This window comes from Salvelinus alpinus, chromosome 17, assembly GCF_045679555.1.
Source record: "Salvelinus alpinus chromosome 17, SLU_Salpinus.1, whole genome shotgun sequence".
NCBI classification, from domain to species: Eukaryota; Metazoa; Chordata; class Actinopteri; order Salmoniformes; family Salmonidae; genus Salvelinus; species Salvelinus alpinus.
Window position 1 is genome coordinate 15,815,949 of NC_092102.1, and position 26,956 is coordinate 15,842,904.

At 41.1% G+C, this 26,956-nt stretch overlaps 1 protein-coding gene across 4 annotated transcripts in view; it reads right to left on the bottom strand.

Moving 5' to 3' along the window:
• Positions 1 to 24,815, bottom strand: part of spryd3 (SPRY domain containing 3) — an 88,346-nt gene extending 63,531 nt beyond the window's left edge. For 3 of the 4 annotated variants that reach the window (XM_071347496.1, XM_071347494.1, XM_071347492.1), the window contains exons 1-3: positions 24,698 to 24,815; positions 20,692 to 20,911; positions 6,830 to 6,905 (exon numbers count right to left, since the gene is read on the bottom strand). In XM_071347496.1, coding sequence (XP_071203597.1) covers positions 6,830 to 6,905; positions 20,692 to 20,810 — 195 coding nt within the window. In that variant the 5' untranslated portion in view covers positions 20,811 to 20,911; positions 24,698 to 24,815. Of the gene's footprint in view, positions 1 to 6,829; positions 6,906 to 20,691; positions 20,912 to 24,277; positions 24,644 to 24,697 lie in introns of those variants that run through there. The other variant, XM_071347493.1, reaches the window with a different exon arrangement.
• Positions 24,816 to 26,956: the final 2,141 nt, after the last annotated feature.

Sequence of the window (26,956 nt, forward strand, 5' to 3'; positions counted from 1 at the left end):
AGGGCGTGAGTTGGGTGGGTTATCTATGTTTGTTTTTCTATGTTGGGTTTTTTCGTTTGGCCTGATATGGTTCTCAATCAGAGGCAGGTGTTTGTCGTTGTCTCTGATTGGGAACCATATTTAGGGAGGTTGTTTTCTATTGTGTTTTGTGGGTGGTTGTCTTCCGTGTCTGTGTGTTCCACACGGAACTGTTTCGGTTTTCGTTCGTTCAATTTATTGTTTTGTATCTCAGTGTTCAGTTTGTTCTATTAAAGTTTCATTATGAACACTTACCACGCTGCGCTTTGGTCCTCCTCTCTTTCTCCAGACAAAGATCGTTACACCTATGTTGAAGATGTAAAGAGTATTTGCTGGTCTGTTGTATGTAATGAGGAGCAACCAGATGCTGCACTTGATGCATTTATGAAATTGCTTATTCCAGTTACTAATAAGCATGCACCCAATGACTAAAAACTGCTAAAACCCTGTGGATTGATGAGGAATTGAAAAATTGTACGGTTGAGAGGGACGAGGCAAAAGGAATGGCAAATAAGTCTGGCTGCACAGCTGATCGTCAAACGTACTGTAAATTGAGAAAACATGCGACTAAAACTAAAAGAGGGAAAAAAACGTATTATGAAACAAAGATAAATTATATAAAGAATAGGGCTGGGCATTGTACCGTATTTGACTATATAGTGGTATTGATGCACGGACTGGTTTGCGTTTTAACTCTACCATCTATAACGGTATTTAAATGTTTGGTTTGTTAAATGTGATACGCTGTGTGTAACATCCATTATTATAATTTACTCCGCTACTTGAGTCATCTCACTCTTTTCACACAAACCTAGCCCTGCCCCGTCACTCAAGGAGCACATTTGTTGTTGCTCACCATGAGACAGTTGTGTTAAGTCAATGCAGCACAACAATGTTGATGACAACGATGCTGTTTCCACTTTGGGTCTTAATATAAATACATTCTATAATTTCACTATTAGTTTGTTTCTCTTACATCTGCAAACATCTAGTTTTCTTAGCAAGCTGTGGCTAAATCATGTTAACCGCTAACGCTAAATCACTAGCTAATAAATGTACTGAGTCAAAGCAAATGTAGCTAGCTATACAGCCTGATACCAGTGATGGTGTAGGCCTAAATCAGCATGTTGTTTGTGCAACAGTATCTTCTAAACAAAAGAGGATTAGGTGAAGCATGAATATGTTAGCTACATGAAGTAGCTAAAAGAAAAGCCAAAGATTATAGGGTCCCCTAGGAAACACTGACCAACACTTTGGTTCCTACCCTGTTACAATAACTCCTCCCTGACATTTTTGTTCGTTGTCATGTCAAACACTGTATTCAAAGTGCCCACTATTATGTTCCAACTATAGAATTATAAATCATTCCATTTCCATGATGCCAAGTGTTTTGATCTAAATCGCAAGTCAAATCACAATTGCAACATTTGGTTAAAAATAAGGCATAGATCTTTTGCCAATATCATGCAGCCCTACATGGCAGTGTGGAAACAATCTCAAATGAGTGTAGGAAAGGCAGTAATTGATTAAAATGCAGAAAATAATTTGGGGTTGAAGTTTAATTGAACAGAATAAAGCAAAACATAATGAAGAAAGACCCATTGGAATCACTTAGAATGTATGTGTTGCCACCCTAGGGTCACTCACTACTCATAAAGCAAAATTGAATTTGTATTAATCTAAAACATAAAATACCGTCAAATTATATTTTGGCCATATCGCCAAGCCCTAATAAAGAATGATAGTAAAAAGCTTTGTGCGTAAACTCCCTCCATCCTTCATTGAATCAGATGGCTCATTGATCACAAAACCAACTGATATTGCCAACTAATAATTTTTTTAATTCGCTGGCAAGATTAGCAAATTTAGGCATACCAACAACAAACTCTGAACCTACACAGCCATTCATAACTCACCAAATTATGAAAGACAAGCATTGTAATTTTTTTATCCATAAAGTGAGTGTGTAAGCATTGAAAAAATTATTGTTGTCTATCAACAATGACAAGCCACCTGGGGCTGGATGGAAATTTACTGAGGATGATAGCGGACTATATTGCCACTCCTATTTGCCATCTCTTTAATCTAAGCCTACAGAACAGTGTGTGCCCTCAGGCCTGGAAGGAAGCAAAAGTCATTCCACTACAGAAGAATAGCAAAGCAGGGAGGGGCACTCAAAATGTACGGCACTTACACAAATGACTGATGATTGGCTGAAAGAAATGTATAAGAAGCTAGTAGGAGTTGTTATTTTAGACTTCAGTGCAGCTTTTGACAGTATTGATCATAATAGGCTGCTGGAAAAATGCACATGTTAAGGCTTTACATCCCCTGCTTTATTGTAGATTGAGAGTTCCCTATTTAACAGAACACAGAAGGTGTTCTTTAATGGAAGCCTCTCCAACATAATCCAGGTAGAGTCGGGCATTCCCCAGGGCAGTTGTCTGGGCCCCTTACTTTTTTCAATCTTTACTAATGTCTTGTCACTGTTACTGAGTAAAGCCTGTGTGTCTATGTATGCTGATGACTAAACATTATACACATCAGCTACCACAACAAGTTAAATCACTGCAATACTTAACAAATAACTGCAGTCCGTTTTAGAATGGGTGGAAAGTAATAAGCTAGTACTAAATATTTCAAAAACAAAATATATTTTATTTGGGACAAACCATTCACTAAACCCTAAACATCAACTAAATCTTGAAATGAATGTGGAAATTGAGCAACTTAAGGAGACTAAACTGCTTTGGATAACCCTGGATTGTAAACTGTCATGGTCAAAACATATTGATGCAACAGTAGCTAAAATGGGGAGAAGTCTGTCTGTAATAAAGCGCTTCTCTGCTTTCTTGACATTGCTCAGCAAAACAAGTCCTACAGGCCCTAGTTTTGTTCACACCTGGACTACTCTCCAGTCATATGGTCAAGTGCCACCAAGAGAGACATAGGCAAATTACAGTTGGCCCAGAACAGAGCAGCACAGCTGACTCTTAAATATACCCAGAGAGCAAACATCAATGACATACATGTCAATCTCTCCTGGCTCAAAGTAGAGGAGAGATTGACTGCATCAATACTTGTCTTTGTGAGAGGTTTTAACATGTTGAAAGCACCAAGCTGTCTGTTCAAATGACTAGCACACAGCTCAGAGACCCATGCATACCCCACAAGACATGTCACCAGGGGTCTCTTGCCACTCCCCATGTCCAGAAGAGACTCCGGGAAACGCACACTACTGCACAGCCATGACTTCATGGAACTCTATTCCACATCAAGTAACTCATGCGAGCAGTAAAATCAGATTTAAAGAACAGAAAACTACACCTTATGGAAAAACACAGACTGTGAAGAGACACAGGCACACACACGCTAGCACACACACACATACATTTTAATATTGTTTTATGGCGTTATTATACACTTTGTGTTGTAGAAATGTTGTGGTGTAATGATGTTGTATGATGTACAGTTTTTGTTGTTGGTATATTTTTTTGTGTGATGTGCCTTAATGCGCTTGGAACCCAGGAAGAGTAGCCGCTGCTTTGGCAGAGGAACCAATGGGATAGTCCTAAAAGTGCACATTCTGCCTATCCGGCAATATAGGCCAGCTCAATCACATTAAGTTTTTGAAAGAAAACACTATTTGAACCCAGATTCTGGGCTGGATCCCACGTGATTATTCACAGTCTGAAACTGAACTCCTTGGGTTTTTCTGAGTGAAAGTCCAGGTCTCACTCACCTGCTCTCCTCTGCACTCATTCGAGGATACTTTTTGATCAGTTCAGTTCAATCTCTAGGCTTTTACAGTACTGGCTGTACTGCACTTGACACTTGACAGGTTCAAATACATTAGTAGAAGGTACTTAAAAGCTTATAAATGTCTGAATGAAAGATTCACAGACACAGCTGGGCTTAGATAGGCTGATGAAATTGGAATGGACTTTGAATGGATTGAAATGGAATTCAAATAAAATGTTGAAATAAGTGGAATGCCACAAATCCCAGATGTTCTTCTGCTGGATTCACTGAAGACAGATAGGCCTAGATTTGAGTGCACAGGGGCAGTGTCTGACGAAGGTGAAATTATTTCCTTGTGAAAGCATAATGAGGAAACATGAGGATACTAGTGACGCATATTCTGACAGGCAAATGACCTTTATGGGAAAGAATGCCCCCAAACTTTCAATATCTGGGGGAATTTCACAGGATGTGCGTCACGCCGAATAAGAATTGAGAACCGGATCACATAAAGTACGGACGTGGAGTTCTTTAAAGATCACTCTAAACTTCTAACTGTAAATGTCAAACTCATTTAATCTAACTTGCAGATAGCCATCAGACTCCAACTGTGACTAGCATTTGAGAATTATTTTGGTTTTCTTTGATAAAAAGGGATCAGGTTCTGAGAAACTCTGGTATCTTGCTTGGAAAATGGCCTCTAGCTTGCGCACATACACATCTCATATAGGCCAGGAGCGTGAGGAACATCACTTTCAACAACATGTCAGCACTGACGCTACTAAGAAAAGCTTTATGCATAAAATTACACTGCACTGTTATAATATTCTCATATTAGGCTAAGTTTACAACCTAAGTTTAGTATGGTAACATGTTACATACTTAAAAGGATTTATAAAGGGGTTATACAGTAAGTAAGCCTAGCATATAAACAATTATCAACTACTTATAAACCCTTTATTCTTAATCTATACCTCAAGGTTCATGGATTTTATTGCTTATTTGCTTGAATTTGCACACACACAAAAAAATCGGGCAATTTGGATAACTAGGGCCACTATCAACTTGCTGTGGAGTCGTGGAGACAAGCTGTGGATCAGTGAAGAGGCGACTCCTGGATGCTGGCCTTCTAGGCAGAGTTCCTCTGTCCAGTGTCTGTGTTCTTTTGCCCATCTTAATCTTTTATTGGCCAGTCCGAGATATGGATTTTTCTTTGCAACTCTGTCTAGAAGGCAAGCAAGTCACTTCTTTACTGTTGACGTTCAGGCTGGTGTTTTGCGGGTACTTTTTAATGAAGCTGCCAGTTGAGGACTTGTGAGTCATCCGTTTCTCAAACTAGACACTCCATTGTACTTGTCCTCTTGCTCAGTCGTGCACTGGGGCCTCCCACTCCTCTTTCTATTCTGGTTAGAGCCAGTTTGTGCTGTTCTGTGAAGGGAGTAGTACACAACGTTGTACCAGATCTTCAGTTTCTTGGCAATTTCTCTCATGGAATAGCCTTCATTTCTCAGAACAAAAATAGACTGACAAGTTTCAGAAGAAAGTCCTTTGTTTCTGCCCATTTTGAGCCTGTAATCGAACCCACAAATGCTGATGCTCTAGATACTCAACTAGTCTAAAGAAGGCCAGTTGAATTGCTTATTTTATCAGAATAACAGTTTTCAGCTGTGCTTTTCTAATGATCAATTAGCCTTTTAAAATGATAAACTTGGATTAGCAAACACAACGTGCCATTGGAACACAGGAGTGATGGTTGCTGATAATGGGCCTCTGTACGCCTATGTAGATATTCCATAAAACATATATTTATTTTTTTAATCGGCTGTTTCCAGCAATAGTCATTTACAACATTAACAATGTCTACACTGTATTTCTGATCAATTTTATGTTATTTTAAATGGACAAAAAAAAGTGTTTTTCTTTCAAAAACAAAACAACTTTTGAACGGTAGTGTATCCTCCAAACACTGGCTTCGAGGGCATTATCATTTTTATACAACGGGTTACCAACATATTCAAATAATGATATACATATTTCCATGGGAAGATTTTATTTTGATGAATTTATTCATACCATTTCATCCTTCCACAAGATATACTCCCGACACAAATCTAGGGTTGCTACCCAAGCCGGCTGGTCGTTCGTTCTATCGGTTCGGTTGCCAGTCATTGAGTCTTTTTGTTCTGTATCTATGGACAGTCATTTGTTCTAAATGTTCTATTGCCATACATACAGCACCAGTCAAAAGTTTGGACACACCTACTCATTGCAGGGTTTGTATTTATTTATACATTGTAGAATAATAGTGAAGACACCAAAACTATGAAATAACATATGGAATCATGTAGTAACCCAAAAAGTGTTAAACAAAACAAAATATATTTTACATTTGAGATTCTTCAAAGTAGCCACCCTTTGCCTTGATGACACCTTTCCACACTCTTGGCATTCCTTCAACCAGCTTCATTAGGAATGCTTTTCCAACACTCTTGAAGGAGTTGCCACATATGCTGAACACTTGTTGGCTGCTTTTCCTTCACTCTGTGGTCCAACTCGTCCCGAACCATCTCAATTAGGTTTGGGTAATGTCTAGATGTTTTTATAGTGGAGATCAAGTTTATAAATTGCCTGGCTGGGCTGATGAGACAGTGGATTGCGCAGTCAAATGGAACAAAGTAAATAGGCATTTTAACATCATAGCTTTAGCCGGTGATAACTTGTGGAATAGACAGCGGCTGGAATCCGATTTGAACCAATCAGCATTCAGGATTTTTAAACAAATTCTTATTTACAATGACGGCCTAGGAACAGTGGGTTAACTTCCTTATTCAGGGGCAGAACGACATGTCAGCTCAGGGTTTTGATCTAGCAACCTTTCGGTTACTGGCCTGGCCCAATGCTCTAACCACTAGGCTACCTGCTGCCCCTATTAGCATTAGACCCACCCATTGTACAATTGAAAATAATAACTGCTTAGAAGTGTGCAAGGCACACACATTTCAAAAGATAAGGCTATCATCGTCTAAGGATACTAATCATTAGTGAAAATAAAACAGGTGTTAAAACTTACCTCAAAGTAGCAGTTTCCCTTTGATAAGGGACGGGGAGCCACATAGCAGCCAACCTCATCAGAGTTCCCTTGATAGCTGAAGAGAAATAACAAAGAAACACTTCCACTCAGACATCTGCCAATTAGAAGGTGAAGATCCTAGTTTGAGATAAGAGCCAGGGGCACTTTTTGGGGGCCATAAGCTGAATTTAGTTGTCGTATAATAATAGTCATAATCGTTTTAATACATTCATTTTTAGGAGAAGGGGGATTCAATGTTATATTCAAGTAGCTATAGTTACCCAATAGCAGTTTTTCCATTTTCACATTATTTTACAAGCAGAACGGAACGTTTGGGAGAAGCTTAATTTCCAACATTTCTAAGCGATCAAAAGCATTATTTTTTGAGACAGAGGTGTCACCAAAGCTGTGTTGTATTAAGTACTGTATGTCGTAGTTGTATTCATTAGGTACAGTGCCTTCGGAAACTATTCAGATCCCTTCCCTTTTTCCAGTTACGTTACAGCCTTATTCTAAAATGGATTAATATATATATCTCCTCACTAATCTACACACAATACCCAATAACGACAAAGCGGAAACAGTTTTTTTTTTTGAAATCATTGCGTATGTATTGAATATACATAAGTATTCAGACCCTTTGCTATGGGACTCGAAATTCAGCTCAGGCCACCTGTGGTAAATGTTGTTTATATGTTGTTTATCCTGTGGTAAAGACGTTTATACAACTTGATTGGAGTCCACCTGTGCTAAATTCAATTGATTGGACATGATTTGGAAAGGAACACACCCGTTCTATATAAAGGTCCCACAATTGACAGTGCATGTCAGAGCAAAAACCAAGCCATGATGTCGAAGGAATTGTCCGTAGAGCTCCGAGACAGGATTGTGTCGAGGCACAGATCTAGGGAAGGGAACCAAAACATTTCTGCAGCATTGAAGGTCTCCAAGAACACAGTGGCCTCCATCCTCCTTAAAAGGAAGAAGATTGGAACCACCATAAGACTCTTCCTAGGGCTGGCCGCCCAGGCAAACTGAGCAATCGGGGAGAAGGGTCTTGGTCAGGGAGGTGACCAAGAACCCAGTGGTCACTCTGACAGAACTCCAGAGTTCCTCTGTGGAGATGGGAGAAACTTCCATACGGACAACCATCTCCGCAGCACCAAATCAGGCCTTTATGTTAGTGGCCAGACGGCAGCCACTCCTCAGTAAAAGGCACATAACAGCCCACTTGGAGTTTGCCAAAAGGCACGTACAGACTCTTAGACCATGATAAATTATATTATCTGGTCTGATGAAACCAAGATTGAACTCTTTGGCCTGAATGCCAAGCGTTACGTTTGGAAGAAACCTGGCACCATCCCTAAGGTGAAGCATGGTGGTGACAGCATCATGCAGTGGGGACGTTTTTCAGAGGCAGGGACTGGGAGACTAGTCAGGATCGAGGAAAAGATGAATGGAGCAAAGTACAGATAAATCCTTGATGAAAACCTGCTCCAGAGTGCTCAGGACCTCAGACTGGGTCGAAGGTTCACCTTCCAACAGGATAACAAACCTAAGCACATAGCCATGACAATGCAGGAGTCTCTTCAGGACAAGTCTCTGAATTTCCTTGAGTGGCCCAGCTTGACCCCGGACTTGAACCCCATCGAACATCTCTGGAGAGACCTCAAAATAGCTGTGCAGCAACACTCCACATCCAACCTGATAGAGCTTGAGAGGATCTGTAGAGAAGAATGAAAGAAACTCCCAAATTACAGGTATGCCAAGCTTGTCGCGTCATTTTATAAATTAGCAAACATTTCTAAAAACCTGTTTTGCATTGTCATTATGGGGTATTGTGTGTAGATGGATGAGGGGGAAAAAATGATTTAATCAATTTTAGAATAAGGCTGTAACGTAACAAAATGTGGAAAAGGTCAAGGGGTATGAATACTTTCCGAAGGCACTGTATGTCTTTCAAAGTGGCATTACAAGCACAAAACATTAACAAAAAATGACAATTATGACAATAACTGTGCCCATTTGAATGCCAATTAATCGTTACCCCAAATTATATTGTTGTCAGGGCCCTAGTTTGGAGTTAACTTTCTAGTTAATAGGCTTTTAGAGTTTATACTTCATCCAATTATGTGGGGAGGTCAAAATAATGAAAATCAATCTACCAAATCAATTAATTTAAAAATGTTGATTACTTGTCCTTGCCATTATAATTCAGTGGATAAGACATGTGGACAAAAACATGTTTTGCTAACATGGGGGTCCCAGGGTCACCGGATTCTCTGGGCGGGGGTCCCTGAGCAAGAATAGGTTGAATACCCCTGGTTTAGATAGCTGGCTCGACTCCCCAATCAAAAAAAAAAAAATAGCTGACATGGGCTAATTGAGTGACTTTCAGTGACTGACACTAAAACAGAAAAAACACATTTCAAAATGTCACCTTGTGTATTCTACTACTCTAACTCAAAAGTAAGTTGAGAACACGACGGAGTTTCAAAAAAAGTACAAATATATATTTTTTTTGGGGGGGGGCGCCAGTTGCCCATCCCTGTTATAGAAGCACCATATTTTAATTAAAGACTACCAGATAGGCCTACATGCAAAGAGTTTCATAAAGCTTAAACACATTCAATTAAACAACAATCACGAGTCTTTAAAACCCCCATGCAGTACATCAAACAAAGTGATCATAAACATTGACACAGTTGATACATATATGACAGTTGATTTATGAAATCAACAAAAAATGTATTGGTCGCATACACATATTTAGCAGATGTTATTGCAGGTGCAGCGAAATGCTTGTCTTCCTAGCTCCAACTGTGCAGTAATAAAAAATAAAAAAAATACTCCAAAGTTTCTTCGGAGCTAGGAGCTAGGAACCAGGTGACCATGTCTATCGGCGCCATCTTGTCTATGATATGGAAATGTGAAGTTCCCATTTGGACTCACGGGTGTATGGCTTGCTTGTACGACATCAAAGTGGTATTTATTATAATCCTCAACATCTCATCTTTCAAAAAAAATAGTCCTCTTACACAGCATTTCCCTCACTCAGACAACAAAACATTTGCAAAAGTTGCCCAATTAGCAGGAGTGATGGGGGCAACTTACTGTCGCGCGAGGTGCTCAAATTCAGAACAGCTTTCAGTCAAAGCCCATACAGCGCTGTGAAGCACAGAGCCAGAGCTCTACATCATGTATAGCATGTTACTGCACTGCGTTCCAATTTAGGCATTTATAATAATATATTCAGTAGTGTTCTCAAAGCTCAACATAGTAAACAATACAAATTTATATACAATATAAAACATCATACATTTAGAATCAAGGCAGGAAATAGCAATACATCCTAAAGGGACTTTCCAGATTAGGACTATAGGAAAGAGTCTGTAGAAATGTGTTTTAAGGGCCGTTAAAAGTTCTGATTGATGGAGCGGCTCTCAGATGATCAGGGAGAACATTCCATAGGCGAGGGGCAAGGGAGCAGAAGGCTCGGTCCCCCATAGTACGGAGATATGTCTTGGGGAATTGAAGAAGTAGGGAGTTGCTCGAGAAACTCCCTACTTTCTATCATTGATAGAAATGTGGTAACTGATGTAGGTGGGACCCAATCCATTTGAGGTTAAAAACACTAGGAAGATTAAAGTCAACCCTATAGTTGACCGGTAGCCAGTGGAGTTCAGCAAGGACGGGGAGATGTGGGCTGACTTCTTGGTCCTGATCAGTACTCTGGCAGAGTTGTAGCCTCTGAAGTGATTTGGCTGGAAGGCCCACCAAACAGAGCGTTTTGCCGTAATCAAGCCAGGAGAAGTTGAAGACGTGAACAAGTTTCTCTGCATCTGGCTGGGAGAGCAATTGTTTGAGCTGGGCGATGTTTCTCAGACGGAAAAATTATGTTTTGCAGATGTTTTATATGGGCATCAAAGACAGAGAAGAATCAATCTTGACTCCCAGGTTGGAGAGATGACAAAGGACAGATGGATGTCTTGGCCGTCAATTGTAGGGCAGCACTGGGGACCTGCTTGGGTGTCCCAATAAGCATAGATTCAGGCTTTCTGCTGTTCAGCTGGAGGAAGTTCTCTATATCCATGCCCTGATGTCATCTATGCAGCTGCTACATTTTGCTAGGGCTGAGATGGTGTCCGGTTTGGTGTTAATATATACTTGGGTGTCATCAGCGTAGCAGTGGACGTTGATGTTTGGCCGAGAGGGAACATGTAGATAAGGAACAGAATAGGCCCCAAAACGGACCACTGTGGGACACCACATGTGACTGAAGACTTCTCAGATCTGGACTCTCCAATCGTGATGTATTGCTTCCCATTGGAGCGGTAGGAGGATAACCAATTCAGAGCAGTTCTAAGAGGAGGAGGAGGCTAGCTAATCCAGAATCTGCAGCCATCAATAGGTAATTGGTAACTTGCACCAGAGCTGTTTCGGTGCAAGGGCCAGAAGAGAGACTGGAAAACTTTGTACAGCGGATTGGAAGACAGACGGGATTGAAGCTGGTTTGCGACTTATTTTTCCAGTCTTTTGATATGAAGGGGAGGTTGGCGATAGTGGTATTTATACAGGCGATAGCCTGTAGTTGGATAGAATGTCATGGTCAAGGTTGAGTTTCTTCAATAAGGGGGTGACTGCAGCGTTTTTTAAGAGTGATGGTATCTCCCCAGTCAGCAGGGACTTGTTGATGAGGGTGGTATCAAACTGAAGCAGGCTAGATGAGCAGGTTTGGAGTAGGGATGTAGGGATAGGGTCAAGGGAGCAAGTGGTGACCTTCACTTTAATGATGATTGACTGCACAGCAGTTTATGTTGCTGAGGGGAGGGGCAGACTGCGTTGGGGGCTCAGGAGGTGGGGTGCAGGTCGTCTTGGAAGCCATGATGTTTGTTCTAATGTTGTCAACCTTACTCTGAGAAGCGCTTGCACTGCTCAGATGAGCCTGCAGGAGGGCATGAGTTTGCAGGGTTAAGAAGGCGGTTGATGGTTGAGAACAGGGTTCTGGGGTTAGTTTTGTTCGTGTCAATCATGGTAGAAGGCAGCAGTAGAAGTGTGATCCTGCTGCTTTTAGGGCAGCAGAGTAGCTTGTTTGGTGGTCTTTGTAGGCCAGTAGATGGACAGTGAGGCCATCCTTCCACCAGCGCTTCTCAAGCTTACGGCCATGACTATTTATTCCGCACAGTTCATCAGTGAACCAGGGTGAAGAGCGTTGGACGGTTACTTTGCGTTTTTTTCAGGAGCAAGGATGTTCAGGGTAGTACTCAGAGTTTTGTTATACAGGTTGACCATGTCGCTGAGGGCCAGCTCACTGCAGTCAGACTCAAAGTTGGGCTGGATGTGTTCCAGGAAGAGGGATTCGTTGTTTCGTGAATTTAATGGTCCTATTTGGGCGGTGTTGCGGAGTGGGTGCCATCAGAGATAATGTCACAGCCTTGTGGTCAGATACGCCAAGTTCGAGGACATCCAGGTCAGAGGCAGGGACATCTCCAGGAATAATGACATCTAATGTGTGTCCACGGTTGTGATTGGTAACATTAATATGTTGCAAAAGGTTTAGACCAGGGGTGTCAAACATACGGCCCGCGGGCCGGAACCGGCCCCCAAGGAGGTTCGATCAGGCCCGCAGGATAATTTGAAAGTGGAAAAAATGCATAAAAGACATGGAATTAATATTTTTAATTCGCTGCAATTCATGGATTATCCGCTAAGGGGCGCACTCTTTCCATCAGAGTAGAAGACAAGCTGCATCACTGAGACAGACTGAAAACAGCAGACGGTATCAATGCGCCATCTGCTGCTTGTTACGACGTTGTTAATACCTTAATACCTCATTAGCCAAAATGTCGTTATCCAAACGGAGAAAAGTAGATAAGGAGTGTAGAATTTTCAAAGAAAAATGGACCACGTCCTATTTATTTACAGAGATGCACGGAAAACCTTCGTGCTTGGTGTGTTTGCAACAAGTTTCGGTATTGAAGGAATATAATATTCGACGCCACTACGAGACTCATCACAGCGAAAAATATGACGGCTTGCAAGGACAACTGAGAAGAGATAAGATTAACGAATTGCTGGCGGGTCTGAGGAAACAGCAGTCAACTTTCATCCAGAGCCGAGAAGTCAGTGAAGCAGCGGTAAAAGCCAGCTACCTAATTGCTAGCGAAATAGCATTAGCATCGAAGCCGTATTCCGACGGTGACTCCGACGGTGACTTTGTTAAACGATGCATGATGAAGGCGGCTGAACTTGTATGTGCCGAGAAGCGACAAGCTTTTGCCAATATTAGCCTGACGAGGAATACTATAGCAGAGAGGATTTCGGAACTATCGGCAGATTTAGACAGTCAATTGAAACAGAGAGTCAAGTCATTTATTGCATTTTCCGTGGCAATTGACGAGAGCACTGACATCACAGACGTGGCCCAACTGGCCATATTTATTCGAGGAGTTGATGAGACATTGACTGTTACTGAAAAAATGTGCACTTTAATGTTAGTCAGCAGCTTCAAAACAAAAGTTGTGTGATGGAATTCTACTGTTCATACAACTCCATAAATTTTCAGTATGTATTGTATGTGTATGTATGTTTCATGTATGAAGTTTACAGATTTACAGGACAGGCGAACACTTTCTTCATTACACATTTAAAATCACTCTCCTTAGTTTGTAAGGTGTACGCAGGGATTACATTTAGATTTTATATGCGTATGTGTAAGTGGTTTAAAAATTCCTTTCTTTAAAAGTCTCATTTAATCTTAAAGTGCATTACTATATTTTTCAGTACCAATTAAAGTTTTGTGCCTTTGTACAATCAGTGGGATCAGTTGCAATGCATATTTGTGAATGATAAAAGTAAATTGCACATTTGTCTAAGGAAATATGAGGTGTTTCATTAAATGTTTTGTAAAAGGATAGTTCATTAAATTTCAATATTTTCCTAATGTTCTTGTGCTTCTTTACACCAAAACAAAGGAAAGACATGATATTTTGGTTATTTATAGCAGAGTATGGTATAATTGTAATGGTCCGGCCCACTTGACATCTCCCTAGGCCGTATGTGGCCCACGATGCGAAATGAGTTTGACACCCCTGGTTTAGACAGTCCAGCAAGTTGAGGAAATCAGCAGCAATACATCCCTTTGGTGAGTCAATATGGATGTTAAAGTCACCCAAAATCACACTGGAGAAGGTGGTTCATACAGAGGTTAATATTTCAGAAAACTTAGGCATAAAAGAGGTGCTTGTCTTGGGGGGAGGAGGGGGGGGGGGGTTAACAAGGATAACAGGGAGAGGATTTGGTTGTTTAAATTTAAAAAGCAAGGCACCCAAAAGACTGAAAATCAGCAACAGTCAATAGGTTTAAAATAAAGCAGTCTCTGTATAAAACAGCAAGGCCTCCATTACGTCTGATGGAGGCCTTGTGTGCCTTTTCAATGTATTTATATCTAGGCAGAGCTGCCTCATTTAGTTGGTAAAAGTCCTCCTCTTGCGTCAGTGAAGCAGGTCATGTAAAATTCATTGTCTAAGATGAACTCATACAAAAGAGGAGAATTGTTTGTTAAAGACTAGACATAGTAGAGTGCAAAACACTGGAAACAGTTTCATTACATGTTGGTTGATCAACTGCGCTCTGTATGGACTGTATAGACTTGGAGTGGGTGACGTCATCTGCCTGAGGGTCAGCCTGCAGAAATGGCTGTCCATTACCATCCAACTCCAGTGCTGTATTGCTCTCAATATGAATGTGCACAATATACTTTAGTTTGTTAATTAGTCTCCTACCACCTAGTCGTCTGCATGTTTTCCCATAAGAGCCTGTATTGAAAGAGGCTGTTCTTAAACTCCTTACACAGGGATGTTTTAATCTGTGCAAAACTTCAGGAGGAATCGTTCTGTGTGTAGTGAATGAAGGTTGCTGCCATTTCTGAATATCTTGGTCCAGTAGATGGTAGTTGAGGATCTAGGAAGACCTAGCTAGGCTGGTATTTGAATCTAAACTATTTGCTAGTTGATTGAAAAGGTTGGAGAAGTAGCTAAATATGTTAACTAATATAACATTGATGATAAAAAAAAACTGTTTTACTTGATTCCTGTGTTCTATACTTGATAAGCTATCAAATAAAACTAAAAGGTTGATAAAAACAATGTGCATTAAAAAAAAAACTCTTAAAACTAATAATTATGGATAATTTTGCAGGAATAGACTACCAAGGCAGTCTCTAGGCGCCATGAAATCCCATATTTGTCATCTTGTTTATCAGTGCCCAAATCTGCAATTTTCAACCCGTATACGTATACGAGCGTAAAGGACTAATGAAAATAACTCCAAAATATATGTTTTATCATTTATTTCCCTGAGCCTCCTTTGGCTCTTGAAATGCTCAGTCTGATCGTATTGGCTGTAGGAAACTAATTTGAAGAGATTTAGATACACAGCCCTGATTGGCTGATCGGATGTTCTAGAGCCCACCCCCTTACCGAGATGAACAGTTGGAAAAAAATAAAGGGGCTGCTTTTTCCACTTGGAACCGGTACGTTCGCTAGGACCTTATGGTTTCCTCTCGCATGAAGGTGGTGGAATTATGAGGGAATTAAGTCAAGGTCAGAACACAGTGTATCTGTAGACACACCACCGCCACACCTTCATTTATCTTCACCCCCAAACGAATAGCAGGTGAATAGCATGCTATTCTCATGCTTAAGTTCAAGGTCAGAATACGAGTAGAGAAAAGTGCATAGAAAGGGAATCACATTTCATTTACACACGCTGAACTCGAGTCAGAATTGCCCCGTATAGCCTATCTGTACCATCTTTTCATAGGACAACCCTGTTTTTACTGAGTTGGCATATTGATTTACAGAACTGTACCTTTTCAGTGTTTTGTAAAAAAAAAAATAGCAAAGCATAAGGATTGAGCACATGAATACGACAACTTGGCCGTCTACCTCGTCATGAGACAGTTTCCATCAGTGACATACATGGTAGGCCCAACCTCATCCCCAGACTATGTCGCACAGCTTGGGGAGGAACCCGTTTTTTGCCGAGACAGTATAATGATGCATTAGCCTAACACTTTGATGAACTGCATTATGGGCCAGGTGGTCCCAGCTCAGTTTGTGCTCTTGCCAACTCTGTTGCTGTCATCTTGTTTTGTTCAAATACCAGAAATACCATCAATATTACTATGCTTCGGTCAGTAGGACGTTCATTGTTTTTGGGGCGGGTGAGTCAAATGTTCAGATCATGTGCTAGAAATTAGTTAGTGGTGTACCGAGTATCCCCTAAAATGTTTTCAATGATTTCAATCACTGTGTATCATAACAGACCTCATGACATGAATTAATATGAACAGAAGGGACACTGAAACTACGGTAACACTATACTTGACACCCAGTACGGTCATAACCATGTCATAACAGCTGACATAACTTGTCATACATAACCTGTCATAATATGGTAATAACACTATGACCCATATACATGGATCGTACAGACAGTGGCAAGTCAAATTCAAGGACTTAAGTACTTTTCCCAGCACTAATATTTGCTGTATTCTATAACAAGTTGAAGAGAAACAAGTTATTAATGTGTTTGATACAATTAAAGATTCTCTCATTTACATTTTAGGGGACCCCACATGGGTTCCAGACCGCAAGTTCGGGAACAACTGTACTACTAACCTCTCTCCCTGCTTGCTTCAATGTTTCCACTCTCTGTGTATCTCCTTTATTGAAGCCTGAAGGCCAAACGGAACGCGAACAAGCGTGTACACGCTGGAATTAGAATGCACGGTAGTAAAGTACAGAAAACAGACGTGCCGCGAGCGTCAACGTCATCAAAAGTGTCATGTTCTTCAAACTAGAAAGCAAGTAAATTTCTCTGTCTCTCCAAAGCAATGCTCATTCGCGGTTCATTTGATTTGGCCTTCACTCACCACTCTGTCTCACTACTCACTGTAAAGGAAAAAGTATTTTGTTATGAGAACTTACAGTAGTCCATGTTTTGATTATAGCTAGCTTCATTTCTGTCGACTGCTCCTGTTGAGATCAGGCTCCGTTCAACGTTAGCTTCTAACTTAATCCGTCTAACCAGATAGTTATAGCTAGCTACCTGGCTATCAGCCAGAGCCCTTGAGCTACCTAGCTAGTTAACTAGACATCTGACTGAAATATCAGTGACTATTTACCAGTTGTACACTAAGTCTTCGAAAGCCAAGTTTTTTTTGTTTGGTGGCAGGAGTCAAGGGGTGTTTAAAAAAAATCCCACTGTGAGCGGCGTCTCTGCCACTGTAGGTCTGGGCTGAGTTTCCCGTTGGACAGAGTGGAGAGTGAATGTGCCGCTAACAAGGCAAAGGTGGGGGAGCAGGAGGACATAACGCGCACACATGAATCATTCATGATTCCACTTGTTCGCAAATGTAAGCGCAATTAGAACTCATATCAAGAAGCCTTTGAGTATTGGTCAACGCTGGGAACGCAATAATATGCGGGTAAACGATAATTAACTCAATAAAAAAAGGTGAGTAAACGCTATTTCACAAATAGGTACATGAACAGCGTTTACCCTCTACATCCCTGGATGGGTCTGGCAAAACCATTCATAAACATCAATATCCTACCAGGCAGGCTTGAATCTACATTTGCCCGGCATTTTAGGTATCGATGTGATGTTTGGCAGCGCCTAATCAGTCAGTTATGTACCTGCCTGGCTGAGTGGCAGTGTGGGTGGAATGAGCAGGATTGCCTGGCAACCAGTGCGCGAAACACATGAGGAAATAAAATTCGGTAGTCTGCCTGGAAATTAATTTGCAAGACCAATACATTTTTCTAATCTTTTTCATATTAACATATTTGATCATTTATCTGTACTTTTTAAATACCAACTTGCCAAAACATCAGATTTTCAAGGTATTCCAGTACTTGAATTTCAGAGTGTCAAATTCAAATATTTTAAGCACCTTGTGCGAACCCTGCATATATTTACACCTGTTGTGACGTACATTGCATTCTTTTATGTGGCTGGTTATGACACCTATATAAGAGTGTCAACAACCACATTCATTCAAATTCAGTTTTTTCCCCCTGCCAATAAGTTTCCTTTTGCTTGTTTTTTTCCTTAATCATATTTTAAATAACTTGAAGAAAATACACTTCATGACACTGTCATGAAGCATTATGACCATCCTGTGTCACTTCACTTGGACTAAGAAAATACACTATGACCATCATCATAATATAAGCCAGATAGGACTCGCATATATGCCCTTATATCAGTCATCAGTCAAAAAGAGGGTGTCTTGTCCCGCTCCTGAAACACACTAAGACAGTCGTGAATAGGACACGACAAAGCCTATTCCCCTCAGGAGACTGAAAAGATTTGGCATGGGTCCTCAGATCCTCAAAAGGTTCTACAGCTGCACCATCGAGAGCATCCTGACTAGTTGCATCACTGCCTGGTATGGCAACTGCTCGGCCTCCGACCGCAAGGCACTACAGCGGGGAGTGCGAGCGGCCCAGTAAATCACCAGGGCCAAGCTTCCTGCCATCCAGGACCTCTATACCAGGCAGTGTCAGAGGAAGGCCTGAAAAAATTGACAAAGACTCCAGCCACCCTAGTCATAGACTGTTCTCTCTGCTACCACATGGGAAGCGATACCGGAGCGCCAAGTCTAGATCCAAGAGGCTTCTAAACAGCTTCTACCCCCAAGCCATAAGACTCCTGAACATCTAGTCAAATGGCTCCCCAGACTATTTGCCCCCCCACACACACACCACTGCCACTCTCAATGCGTGGCGGCAGGTAGCCTAGTAGTTGGACTAGTAACCGAAGGGTTGCAAGATCGAATCCCCAAGCTGACAAGGTAAAAATCTGTCGTTCTGCCCTTGAACAAGGCAGTTAACCCACTGTTTCCTAGGCCGTCATTGAAAATAAGAATTTGCCTAGTTAAATAAAGGTTAAAAAAATATTTTTTAAACATGCATAAGACACCATACTCGTGGTCTGCGGTTGTGGGGCCGGTTGAACGTACTGCCAAATTTGGAGGCAGCTTATGGTAGAGAAATGAACATTCAATTCTCTGGCAACAGTTCTAGTGGACATTCCTGCAGTCAGCATGCCAATTGCAGGCTCCCTCAAAACTTGAGACATCTGTGCGTTACAGGGAAGACATCCTCCTCCCTCATGTGGTACCCTTCCTGCAGGCTCATCCTGACATGACCCTCCAGCATGACAATGCCACCAGCCATACTGCTTGTTCTGTGTGTGATTTCCTGCAAGACAGGAATATCAGTGTTCTGCCATGGCCAGCAAAGAGCCCGGATCTCAATCCCATTGAGCATGTCTGGGACCTGTTGGATCGGAGGGTGACATGCTGACCAGACCGGACACGTTGCGTGCGCGAGCGTCGCAAAATAAATTTAGAAATCCATGTTATTCAATTATTGCACCCACACTGCTCGCGAGCGTCTACGACGTCAAGGGCTAAAATAGAACTCATTCCTATTTCTGACGCAGATCGCGCCGCAAGTCCTGCCTCTCCCATCTCCTCATTGGTTTATAGAAGCAGGTACCCACGTGCCATCTCCTCATTGGTTATACCCAAGTGGGTGATCGAAAGACGAACTGTTTTGCCAGTTGTCTAGGTAATACAATGACAGTTTAGATGCGATCACCATATAATTTAAACGATGAAAAAGCCTGCAAGGAGGAGAGATGACTAGAAACGATTCGGTTGGCCGTTTTATGTGTGGATTAATTGTCGGAGTAGAGGTCCTTGTGCATTTCAGGTAAAATAACAACTCAATGTTTATATCCCAGGACAAATTAGCTAGCAACAGCAAGCTAGCTAAATAGGACAAATTAACGTTAGCTAGCAAGTGCAAGCTAACTAGCTATACATGTTTAATGCTTTTCGACCTGTCCCCAAATTAATGTCATTGGTTCAGAGTTTGTTTTGATATTTTAACCTGCGTGTCGTGATCGCGTTTGGTGTGGGGGGGGAAAATACATTGCATCTGCGCATGTGCGCAGCCGGTTTGGGTTCCGTGTGAGGGCTAGGGCCATTCCCCCCAGAAATGTCAGGGAACTTGCAGGTGCCTTGGTGGAAGAGTGGGGTAACATCTCACAGCAAGAACTGGCACATCTGGTGCAGTCCATGAGGAGGAGATGCACTGCAGTACTTAATGCAACTGTTGGCCACACCAGATACTGACTGTTACTTTGATTTTGACCCCCCCCCCCCTTTGTTCAGGAACACATTATTCAATTTCCGTTAGTCACATGTCTGTGGAACTTGTTCAGTTTGTCTCAGTTGTTGAATCTTGTTATGATCATACAAATATTTACACATGTTAAGTTTGCTGAAAATAAACGCAGTTGACAGTGAGAGGACGTTTCTTTTTTTGGTGAGTTTATATGTTGAGTACAGAGATGAGGTAGCCATTAAAAAATAATGTTAAACACTACTAAGTTGCATGAATCAATGCAACTTGTGACTTGTTAAGCAAATTTGAACTTATTTAGGCTTGCCATAACAAAGGGGTTGAAATACTTATGACTTTTCATTTTGAATTAAAACATAATTCCACTTTGACATTATGGAGTATTGGTGTGTAGGCCAGTGAAAAAAATCTCAATTGAATCAATTTTAAATTCAGGCTGTAACACAACAAAATGTCGAAGAAGTCAAGGGGTGTGAATACTTTCTGAAGGCACTGTGAATGTGTAGCCTAATACATGGGCATGGGTGGAGTTGTAATCTTCAACCAGTTTACAACCAGAATTGATTGCAATCTCGTTGTGATGACATTTCAAACTTGTGGATCCGCTGGGAACCCTCTTGCCACTCATAACAGGCTCACCTGAGTGTGTCTCCATTCTTCAGCATTCTTTTGTAGCGCTCCTGAAAGCGTACAGCACGCACGTCTCTGATCCTCCTCCGCCAGTTCAGGAACCTGTAGTGTAGGTTGATGTCATCCATCTTGACTTGAGGTCAGGATTGGCTAAATCCAGTGAGTTCGGGTAGGGCTAGCGTAAAAACCAGCACACTCAGTAGCTTTCCAGAAGACGGGTTGGTTACCCCTGTATTTGAGGGAGGGGTGACAGGGTGAGTCAAATTCTCTACTTGGAAGCTAATTGGTAGAAACCTAGGTGAGCAAGGTGCAAATTACAGGGTAGCCAGGAGGGGCTCAGATCCCCTGAATGAGACGTTAGCTCCCCTAAACGCAACAAAAGTCAAACTTTGGGGTGTCTCTAAATAATGCTAATTTAACCATTCTCCTATTTGTTTACAATGTAGTGGTAAATATGTTGTACAGTGGTAATTATGAAAATAAATGTGATCACCCCCACCTCTCTGTCATGTTTTAAACCATTTATTTCTATGTGACGGCGCTGTCCGCTTAGTAGGGCTGAATTTCGGCCTCAGCTGAGCTGCTTTATGTATAGATTTTAATTTGTACATCTTCATTTTTGCCATTTGTTTGCCATGCGTCCTTGATTATTTATTTTTTTGCCTTTATTCCAATGCATTAGATTTATCTGTTGATTTATCATTGTTTGCTTTTGTCAGTCAGCTGTTTAGAGCGCTCATTGCTTGCCAGAAGAAGAAGTAGATCATTTATTTAGCTTTATTATATTTGTTTTCTTTCCTGGATCAGCTGATGGTTGAAAAATATCACTAGACAACTAGATGCCAATTTGCATCCAATCCATACAACAAGAAGACTATACGTTAATGACAGTAGGCCTATATAGTGACTCTTTCGGTTAGAAGAGGTTTTAACGTTCGGTTAGAAGCATTCGATTTTGAAATGGCATAGGCTTACCTTATTTTGGATTTGTGTTCCCATGAGAACTGTTTTCACAGCAAAACTTAGAGCATTTTCTGAGATCTACAAGATCCATGATTCGTACAGGGTTGAAGTTCCAATGATCTAATTAAATTGTTAAATGCTTAGTAATGACAAATAACACTGTCATAAATGTTATTAATGTAATAAAAGAAAGGTAGTGTTTTGTGTCACACGATCTGTGAAGACAAAGCATTAACATGAATTATGGGCAACTCATGAACTAGAGTGTAAAACATGTTCTGATTCAACATGTTTTATACTGAATGTAGGGTCCCTGTTCTGTGTGTAAAATTGCCACGGCTGAGAGGGTAGACTACCGGCAGTGGTGTAAGTTCTATTTATCACTCCTTCAATCGCCTCCAACTGCTCTTGGTAAAAGGTCTTTTATGTACTCTGCGCCATCGTCTTGGAACGCCTTACAAAATAATTTTAAACTGGAAGAACTTGTCCCGATTGGTGTTTTTAAATCACTGATGAAGGATTTTGAGGCTGATTCCCTGACCTGTCAATGTTTTTAATTTGCTGTTTTTGATATTGTTATACTCTTGTGAATTCAATGGTTTTTACTAGATTACTTGTAGTTTTTCATGTCTGTCTGTAATTTTTGTAATGACTTGGTGCTGCCTATCTTGGCCAGGACGCTCTTGAAAAAGAGATTTTAAATCTCAATGAGCCCTTCCTGGTTAAATAAAGGTTAAATAAAATAAAATAAAAAATGCTAGTAAAACGAAATACATGCTCTTCAACCGATCGCTGCCCGCACCCGCATCACTACTCTGGACGGTTCTGACTTGGAATATGTTGGCAACTATAAATATCTAGGTTTCTGGCTAGACTGTAAACTCTCCTTCCAGACTCATATTAAGCATCTCCAATCCAAAGTTAAATCTATAATCGGCTTCCTATTTCACAACAAAGCCTCCTTCACTCATGCTGCCAAACTTACCTTCGTAAAACTGACTATCCTACCGATCCTTCACTTCGGCGATGTCATTTACAAATTAGCCTCCAACACTCTACTCAGCAAATTAGATGCAGTCTATCACAGTGCCATCCATTTTGTCACCAAAGCCCCATATACTACCCACCACTGCGACCTGTATGCTCTCGTTGGCTGGTCCTCGCTACATATTCGTCGCCAAAACCACTGGCTCCAGGTCATCTATAAGTCTTTGCTAGGTATAGCTCCACCTTATCTCAGCTCACTGGTCACCATAGCAACACCCACCCGTAGCACACGCTCCCTCAGGTATATCTCACTGGTCACCCCCAAAGCCAACACCTCCTTTGGCCTCCTTTCCTTCCAGTTCTCTGCTGCCAATGACTGGAACGAATTGCATAAATAGCTGAAGTTGGAGACATATATCTCCCTCACTAACTTTAAGCGTCAGCTGTCAGAGCAGCTTACCGATCGCTGCAGCTGTACACAGCCCATTCAACCAACTACCTACCTCATCCCCATATTTGTTTTTCTGCTCCTTTGCACCAGTATTTCTACTTGCACATCCTCATCTGCACATATATCACTCCAGTGTAAATTGCTAAATTGTAATTACTTCGCCACTATTGGCCTATTTATTGCCTTACCTCCTTACTTCATTTGCACACACTGTATACAGCTTTTTCTATTGTGTTATTGACTGTACATTTGTTTATCCCATGTGTAACTCTGTGTTGTTTTTGTCGCACTGCTTTGCTTTATCTTGGCCAGGTCGCAGTTGTAAATGAGAACTTGTTCTCAACTGGCTTACCTGGTTAAATAAAGGTGTAATAATTTTTTTTTAAAGCATGGTGGAGGGTAAACTCAAGTAAATTATGTTGACACACCTTTGTCTGATAAATGCATTTAACTATAGGGAGTGTTACTTTTTATTTTTTTTACTGTGACCAGCAATCAGAGTTTACCCACCACTTGTTTTAACACTAGATCACTGGCTAACGGTAGGCCTATTAGAAATTCATGGTAATACACATTGTAGACTACTAGCCTACTAAATTGACCATATATGTGTTAGGGTGTCCATCCTGTTTTCCTGGTACAGTTTCAGCCCCATTTCATTCTCCCGACTTTTCAGGCTATAAAAAATGTACATTTGTCATACAATACGCATCATTTAATGTAGGCCTAATCAATGGCAATCACTGAATGACATTAGGCACACTGTGTTTTGTAACAGATGTCTATTTCCATTCATCAAATGGCGCGAGTATAGGCTACATGCAGTTTGGATTCTGTAATTATTTTGGAGTGGACTAACATGCACTTCTTTAAAATGGTTTGTTTGACAATCAGAATAAAATATAATGACTTGTGTTCATGCTAAGCGCGTGCACTCTATAGAGAATGTCATGGTATAATTCGCACCGAGTTTGGGAAACCCTTAGCTATTGAATACTCTAGCAAGCATTCTGCCTTCTCCCTAGTTTTCAGGCATTAGCGTCGCCCACGACAAGCTCATGTGAACTACAATCTCGACGCTTTGTTCAACTTTTAGGAACGTCAATAATCATCCCTTGCGATATGGCTTTCGAAACATATGGCCCTTATCTTTCATCAGCGAGAAAGAATCCTTTAAATAAAATAGGCACTTACTCTAGTAGTTTTGTACAGGTCCATACAGCTATGGGTGCCTCCATCCAACGAAACTAAACTTCCCAAGTCAAACTTGCACACGGGTGTTTGGAGCCTGCTAGATAGCTAATTAGCATAGGTGGTCACCTCATGTTTTCCGTAAACAAGCGCAACATGGAGATATGGCTGTGTGGGAACACCAACCCCATAGATGTGTATATCAATTTAACCTAAGCTATTTAGCTAGTGGCACCTAACGTTACCGGTATTGGCAAAACAATTTGAGCAACGCTTCAGTAGCTAACGTTACCTACGTAGCATACTAGCTAGCTAGCTCACATCGGACAAATAGATTCCCTAGCTAATAACGTTACTAGCTTGTGAATTCACTTGCTAGAGCCGTGGCTACACAGCATACCACTATTCTTGTGAATTGCTTACCATTTGTCCAGTATGTGTTTAAATAATTAATTCAAAGGCACTTGTGTTCATTTGGTAAGACTCCAAAACGTTACAGTAGAAAAACTTTGTAAATGTATGGCGCTTCCAACTGACATCAGACACCGGTAACTTCAGTGAGCCAATCAAAGCTAGCCATGAGAAAGACTGACAAGCTGTGAAACCAATTCCATATCAGAATCATAAAATCATATTTTGTGATATCGAATAGGTCTGTCTGTGTACAGAGACGTGTTTCCAGAGGCAGTGGTGCTCCCTGATAAAAGGAACCAATGAGATATTGTAAATAGTTTTTCCCACAATATGAATTGTCCTGGACACAGTATGTCAAGTATGTCACTATCTGAGCTAGTGACAACTTGTGCCCTTGCTTTACTCTATGGGAAAACTGTTTGCTACCATAGGCATTGGACACAAATGGAGTTTCCCAGATACTGTAGCATAAGGTGGTTAAAAGGTGTGGAGGGCAAGCAGTCATTGTAGTCTATATTTTGTGAGAAGAGGAGAGGAGGAAATAATAGGAGTAGCCTATAATAGGAGTAGCCTACATCTGACTCAATAGAGACCTGAGAGAGGTGGGGGTAGAAGGTGGGAGGAAAAATGAGTAATCCAGGGAGTGTGGAAAAAAAGAGCCCCCATTGGTCTGGCGTGTCTCTTGGAACGTTCTCCTGACCGAACATGTGGAAACAGACTAGCTAGGGCTGTAGCTGCTGTAGCTAGCATTGATTGGAACACAAGACGGCAGGTGATTTCTGTTCTTAGTGCCAAGATTAATCATTCCTAATAATAACACCAGGCGGCTGAAAACCAAGAAGGTTTTCACCAAGTGGGGTTCTGGAACTATTGCGATATAGTCTAGTTTGTGTGTTTCAGAATATCTATGGGTTCCGGAGCTTTGGGAAGTAGTGACCTGCCGCTGTGTTCTAGATAGAATTTTGCCCAAAGATACAGCAGGTGGTCCAGCAGGTTGGTCAAGAGCCAATCATCTATATATGTGCCCTTATTTTAGTGGTGCTTTGCCATTACAATTTCAATGTTGTTAGATCAACATCTTTTTAATTCCTGTTTAATGCTCTCTGAAATGCTAATTTGTCTTTTGATATCGTTGTGTTGATGTTGCCTCATGACAACAGTTTATTGTCCTTACAGGAACCTCCTTCATGGTAGTGACCTCAGACAAACTATAGCACCCAACACTATGAGATAGATGGCCTAGATAAGAGTGGATTTCTAACCTATGGGGCTCTAACACTTAGAAATAGAATTAGCCATTGTAATTCTATTGATTCATTAGAGTCATTCTAATTCTAATGGGTCAATCTAAATCTCTGCTCTATGATCCTCCAGCTAAGGCTGGCTTATCAAATGAACTGTAATCTACATTATAGCCCCATATCTATTGTTATTCTATGCCTACTGTAATCACAACTCTAAAAACACATAGATCATCTTTTTTACTACATGCAATGGAACTGTAAGTGGTATGAAGAGGTTTGAGGCTCAGGATGGGTGAGAGTGAGTGATCTCTGGAAGATGGCGCCCGTGAAGCAAATCTTGAACGGTTGAGTGCATAGAGGGATTGCATTATTAGTAGCTGCATGCCTGGCACAGCCTTTCCCTCTTACAGTCAGTATGTACATTCCAGCTAAAGGAAGTCCTCCTTAATTATCCAGTGGATGCCTCTTCCAATACAAACAACGGCAGCATGGGCAAGAAAATCAGAATCTACCATCTACTGTCCCCTCAAGACTGAATAACTTCTTTATATGATTTAGTCCACACATAGTCTTGAGTTTGTAAAAAGACTGCTGAGAAATAAAGACAACTTTTTCTGAAACTTCACTAAACTACATTCTATGAAACGGTTATAATGTGTTAAATACCCAGTCCTGCCATTATCAAGATCTGTCATCCCTGGTCTCAATTCACGTTCACTATAGTTTGGCAGGAGGCGGGATAATCCCCCTAGTGGAACGATACCAATTCATCCAACATTGTTTGATCTGGAAAAGATCCAGCAAACTCCAATGGGTTATAGTTATGCACATGTATTACACAAAGTGGTACATGATACGCCAGTTTCTGAAACATTGTGTTTTTCATGGCAATCAGTTTACATTAAAACACTTCTACTTCTGGAAGCCTTTCTTAACTAACATTTGGCACACATCTGTGTCGATCATGATTACATTGTACTTAGGTGGTAAAATAAGGTATTTGTTTGGTTATTTTAACTTTCAC